General features: G+C 46.8%; 1 protein-coding gene across 2 annotated transcripts; it reads left to right on the top strand.

Moving 5' to 3' along the window:
- The first annotated feature begins 202 nt into the window (after nt 1-202).
- LOC310710200 (putative CENPB DNA-binding domain-containing protein 1) lies at nt 203-4772 on the top strand. 2 transcript variants are annotated; one of them, XM_083510833.1, is made up of 3 exons: nt 203-487; nt 2507-3261; nt 4186-4772. In XM_083510833.1, the coding sequence occupies exons 2-3, from the start codon at nt 2779-2781 to the stop codon at nt 4477-4479; spliced, it is 777 nt and encodes a 258-aa protein (XP_083366959.1). In that variant the 5' UTR covers nt 203-487; nt 2507-2778; the 3' UTR covers nt 4480-4772. The 2 variants fall into 2 exon arrangements, with proteins under 2 accessions (XP_083366959.1, XP_083366958.1); XM_083510832.1 differs by lacking the exon at nt 203-487 and having other exon boundaries at nt 2377-3261.
- The last annotated feature ends 1066 nt before the right edge of the window (nt 4773-5838 follow it).

The raw sequence follows: 5838 nt of genomic DNA, 5'->3' as shown, positions 1-5838 counted from the left end.
TGGCATTCCTAGTTAGGGCTGGGAATGTCCCTTGCCTGACAACCTGGAGAGCTGCTGCCAGTACATGTAGACCATTGGTCTTCAAATGGCAGGTTGGTGGAACGCACTACCAAGCTGTGGCCTGATCTAAGGTGGGTCACAACAGCAGCACTGCCCCCATATCAATACAGTAGTGCCCCGCAAGACGAATGCCTCGTAAGACAAAAAACTCGCTAGACGAAAGGTTTTTTCGTCCGCGATTTGCCTCGCAAGACGAATTCCCCTATGGGCTTGCTTCGCAAAACGAAAACGTCTCGCGACTTTGTTTCCTTTGTGTAAAAACCGTTAAAACCAAGGGTGCTTAGCTTGAGCAGCTGCAGTTGCGACTTGACTTCGAGGAGCAACTGTTAGCACGTGGTTTGGTAGCCTTTTCTCAGACTTTGCTCACTTTTGAAGATTTTCCAAAACTTTTCCAGAACTTTTCCAGAACTTCTCTTTCATCCATTTGGTAAGTTAAACTTTTATAACTTTTTGGGGGGGTTTTGGATTTTGGGTTGGGGTGTTTGGGATTCAAGGACTTGGTGTTGGGAAGGGGTTTGCAAGAATCTGGGGGCTTGTGGGCCTTTTTTGGGAATTTTTATGATTTTCTGTGACCACTGGGCCAGGTTGTTTTTTTTTTTGAAAATTTTTCTGAGTTTGAATTTCTGAGTGCTGGCTGGCTGGGGGAACAGTGGGGGAGGTTTCTGCAGAAATCTGGGGGCTTGTGGGGGTTTTTTGGGAATTTTTATGATTTTCTGTGACCATTGGGCATGGTTGTTTATTTTCAAATTTTTTTTTCTGAGTTTGAATTTCTGAGTGCTGGCTGGCTGGGGGAACAGTGGGGGAGGTTTCTGCAGAAATCTGGGACCATTTGGGGTTTTTTTGGGAATTTTTATGATTTTCTGTGACCACTGGGCCAGGTTGCTTTTTTTTTTGAAAATTTTTCTGAGTTTGAATTTCTGAGTGCTGGCTGGCTGGGGGAACAGTGGGGGAGGTTTCTGCAGAAATCTGGGACCATTTGGGGTTTTTTTGGGAATTTTTATGATTTTCTGTGACCATTAGGCATGGTTGTTTATTTTCAAATTTTTTTTTCTGAGTTTGAATTTCTGAGTGCTGGCTGGCTGGGGGAACAGTGGGGGAGGTTTCTGCAGAAATCTGGGACCATTTGGGGTTTTTTTGGAATTTTTATGATTTTCTGTGACCATTGGGCATGGTTGTTTATTTTCAAAAAAAAATTTCTGAGTTTGAATTTCTGAGTGCTGGCTGGCTGGGGGAACAGTGGGGGAGGTTTCTGCAGAAATCTGGGACCATTTGGGGGTTTTTTGGAATTTTTATGATTTTCTGTGACCATTGGGCATGGTTGTTTATTTTCAAAAAAAAAATTCTGAGTTTGAATTTCTGAGTGCTGGCTGGCTGGGGGAACAGTGGGGGAGGTTTCTGCAGAAATCTGGGACCATTTGGGGTTTTTTTGGAATTTTTATGATTTTCTGTGACCATTGGGCATGGTTGTTTATTTTCAAATTTTTTTTTCTGAGTTTGGATTTCTGAGTGCTGGCTGGCTGGGGGAACAGTGGGGGAGGTTTCTGCAGAAATCTGGGACCATTTGGGGTTTTTTTGGGAATTTTTATGATTTTCTGTGACCATTGGGCATGGTTGTTTATTTTCAATTTTTTTTTCTGAGTTTGAATTTCTGAGTGCTGGCTGGCTGGGGGAACAGTGGGGGAGGTTTCTGCAGAAATCTGGGACCATTTGGGTTTTTTTTGGAATTATGATTTTCTGTGACCACTAGGCATGGTTGTTTATTTTCAATTTTTTTTTCTGAGTTTGGATTTCTGAGTGCTGGCTGGCTGGGGGAACAGTGGGGGAGGTTTCTGCAGAAATCTGGGACCATTTGGGGTTTTTTTGGAATTTTTATGATTTTCTGTGACCATTGGGCATGGTTGTTTATTTTCATTTTTTTTTCTGAGTTTGGATTTCTGAGTGCTGGCTGGCTGGGGGAACAGTGGGGGAGGTTTCTGCAGAAATCTGAGACCATTTGGGGTTTTTTTGGGGAATTTTTATGATTTTCTGTGACCACTAGGCATGGTTGTTTATTTTCAATTTTTTTTTCTGAGTTTGGATTTCTGAGGGCTGGCTGGCTGGGGGAACAGTGGGGGAGGTTTCTGCAGAAATCTGGGGGCTTGTGGGGGTTTTTTTGGAATTTTTATGATTTTCTGTGACCACTAGGCATGGTTGTTTATTTTCAATTTTTTTTTCTGAGTTTGAATTTCTGAGTGCTGGCCATGTTGTTATTTTTTGAAATTTTTTTTGTCTGGGTGGGGAAGCAGTTGGGGAGGGGTTTGCAGCAGTAGGGGAGGGGCTGGGGGAGCAGTTGGGGAGGGGTTTGCAATTTCTGTGTTGTGGGTGGGTTGGTGCGTGTCTGTGGGAGCAGTTGAGGTTTTTGAAGACATTGGTGATTTTTGAAGCTTTTCCTAAACTTATTTTGCAGCCATTTGAGGTTTCTGAGGACTTCGGTGGTTGATTGCTGAAGCTTTTCCAGAACTTCTCTTTCATCCATTTGGTAAGCTAAACTTTTAAAACTTTTTTGGGGGTTTTTGGATTTTGGATTTGGGGTTGGGGTGCTTGGGATTCAAGGCCTTGGTTCTGGGTTTTAATTTCTGTGTGGTGGGTGGCTGGGTGCTTTTGTATTTTTTGGGTTTGAAGCACATCACTGATTTTTTTTTCTGTTTCTGAGTTTACGAAGGTAGGACCTGTGCTGCCATGGAACCCAAGAAGACTGCTGCTGCGGTGGCCGGCGAGAGGAAGAAGGAGAAGGTGACGCTGGAAATGAAGAAGGAGATCATCCGGAAGCACGACGGCGGAATGCGTGTGACGGACATCGCCAGGGAGTACGGCAGGAACCCATCGACCATCGGGACCATCCTGAAGATGAGGGAGAAGATCCTGGCGACTGATGCAGCCAAGGGAGTCACCAGGATCGTGAAGAACCGCCCAGCTGTCCTGGAGGAGGTCGAGAAGTTGCTGCTCATCTGGATAGAAGAGAAGCAGCGTGCAGGGGACACAGTGTCTGAGGCCTTCATTTGTGAGAAGGCCAAGGCCTTGCACGCTGACCTCATCCGGGAACAGCCAGGAACCTCAGCCGAGCCAGAAGTCTTCAAGGCTAGCAGAGGTTGGTTTGACCGGTTCAAGACAAGATCTGGCATCCACAGCGTGGTCAGGCATGGAGAGGCTGCCAGTTCTGATGTTCCTGCGGCTGAAGAGTTTGCAGCGGAGTTCCTGGAGCTTGTGAAGACGGAGGGCTACGTTCCGCAGCAGGTCTTCAACTGCGACGAGACCGGGCTGTTTTGGAAGAGGATGCCCAAAAGGACTTTCATCACTCAGGAGGAGTCCAGGTTGCCTGGCCACAAGCCCATGAAGGACCGTCTGACCCTGCTCTTCTGTGCCAACGCAAGCGGCGACCTGAAGATCAAGCCCCTGCTGGTGTACCACTCGGAGAACCCACGGGCCTTCAAGAGACACAAGATCGACAAGGAGCGGCTGAGTGTCATGTGGCGATCCAACAGCAAGGCTTGGGTCACACGTGTGCTGTTTGTGGACTGGGTCAATCTTGCTTTTGGCCCTGCTTTCAAGCAGTACCTGCTGGACAACGACCTGCCGCTGAAGGCTTTGCTTCTGATGGACAATGCTCCTGCCCATCCTAAAGGCCTTGAGGTGGACTTGTTGGAGGAGTTCAGCTTCATCAACATCATGTTCCTGCCTCCTAACACCACGCCACTGCTCCAGCCGATGGATCAGCAGGTCATCGCCAATTTCAAAAAACTCTACACCAAGGAGCTTTTCAGGCGATGCTTCGAGGTGACTGACTGCACCACCATCACCCTGCGGGAATTCTGGAAGGACCACTTCGACATCGTCACCTGCTTGAAGATGGTCAACACGGCCTGGAAAGGGATCAGCCAGAGAAATTTGAATTGCGCTTGGCGCAGCCTGTGGCCGGACTGTGTGGCACCAAGTGACTCTGATGCACCAGAGTCAACAGTGGTGCAGGACATTGTTGCCTTGGGGAGGACCATGGGCCTGGAGGTCACGGAGGAGGACGTCTGCGAGCTGGTGGAGGGGCACGACGACGAGCTGACCACCGTGGAGCTGGTCAAACTGCAGGCAGAGGCTGCGCAGGAGCAGGCCTCACTGGAAGAGGAGGAAGCAGCTGAGGAACGGCTGTCCTCCGAAAGACTGAGGGACATTTGCCAGAAGTGGAAGGAGGTGCAGACTTTTGCAGATCTACACCACCATGAGAAGCACGTGGCACATGACGCTGGGAACTTTTATGATACGAGGGTCATGTCGTCTTTCAGGGAGCTGCTGAAAAGGCGGATAAAGCAGCAGACTATGGACAGGTTCTTGACCAAGAAGCAAAGAGTGGAAGAGGAGCCTTCTTCGAGTGGTCCCCCAGAGTCTTAGAAAATGTACTGTACACTTTGTTGATTTTTAAATGTTTTTCTGTCATGTTTATAAAGTTAATTTATTTTCCCTTCAGTTTTTGAACTGCTCTTTACAGTATGTGTGACTTTAAAGAGCAGTTAATAAACTGTTGTTGTACCAAATTTGGCTTTGTTTGGACTTTTTTTGACCATAGGAACGCATTAATTGATTTTCAATGCATTCCTATGGGATTTCGTGCTTCGCAAGACGAAAAATTCGCTAGACGACAAAAATTGCGGAACGAATTAATTTCGTCTTGCGGGGCACCACTGTAGATGGTTTAAAAAAATGAAGAATTGGATCCTCAAGTGCATATTTGGGTTAAAGGTGGATCTGAAAGTCTGAAAGGCAGAAGACTTTTAGCATACACAATTTTGAGAATGATGGACTAATGACTCATTGCAAAGTAGCTTCCTGTGTTTCTCCTTGTAAGCATGCCCAAAAAGGGAAAGATAATAACTGATTGGTAGAGCGCCTGCTTTGCATGCAGAAAGTCTTGAGAGTCAATCCCTGGCATCTCCAGGTAGGGCTGGTAGAAACTGCTGCCTGAAATTATGGAAAGTCACTGCCAATCAGTATGGACCCTGTGGAACTAGATGGACCAATAGTCGGACTCAGAAGAAGGCAGCATCCTATTCACCCCTGGCACCAATGTGAGATAAGGAAAAGCTAATTTCCACTTAGCCTGTATGTGGCGACCTAATTTTGCATGGCAACCCAGTCAGAGTAGGTCTGTGCCTACTTCTCCAAACTGGTATAGAGGAAATGGGCCCTCGACCTTAAGGAGAACAACACATTGACCTCCTGTTGGGCAGACTGCATAAGACTTGTGTGCATCTATGGCTCAGGGGCAGAGCATCTGCCATGCATGAGGAAGATGTCAGGTTCCATCTTCAGCATCTCTAGGCAGGGCTAAAATAGACTAAAACCCTGAATGCAGCAGTCAGTGTAGACAATGCTGAGCTAGACAGTCCAGTCAGTATAAGGCAGATTTGTGTGTTTTCTGTGTGTGGCTATCCATTAACTTCACCACTTGCCTGTTGTATATAGTTAAACATGCATAAATGCTGGACACAGCAGCAGCATTCAGGGTATGGCTAGCGGGGTATGGTTTTGCCCCTTCCAAATGTGGTTGCATGTATGAAGAATGACTAGCCCAGGACCAGCCAGTGAGCTTCGTAGTTGAGTTGTTCATGGGTTTCCCACATTCAAAGGTACCCCTTTAGCCACAAGTGCCACATATCATGCTGTAAAGCAGAATATCTCTAACCCACCACTCCTGCTTGCTCTAACTGCTCATTTCACAGAAGCAAAGCAGTAAATACATTTTTATGCATC

Source organism: Podarcis liolepis (assembly GCF_965112155.1).
Source record: "Podarcis liolepis genome assembly, chromosome: 6".
In the NCBI taxonomy this organism is placed as follows: domain Eukaryota; kingdom Metazoa; phylum Chordata; class Lepidosauria; order Squamata; family Lacertidae; genus Podarcis; species Podarcis liolepis.
This window is presented reverse-complemented; position numbering and strand designations above follow the sequence as displayed.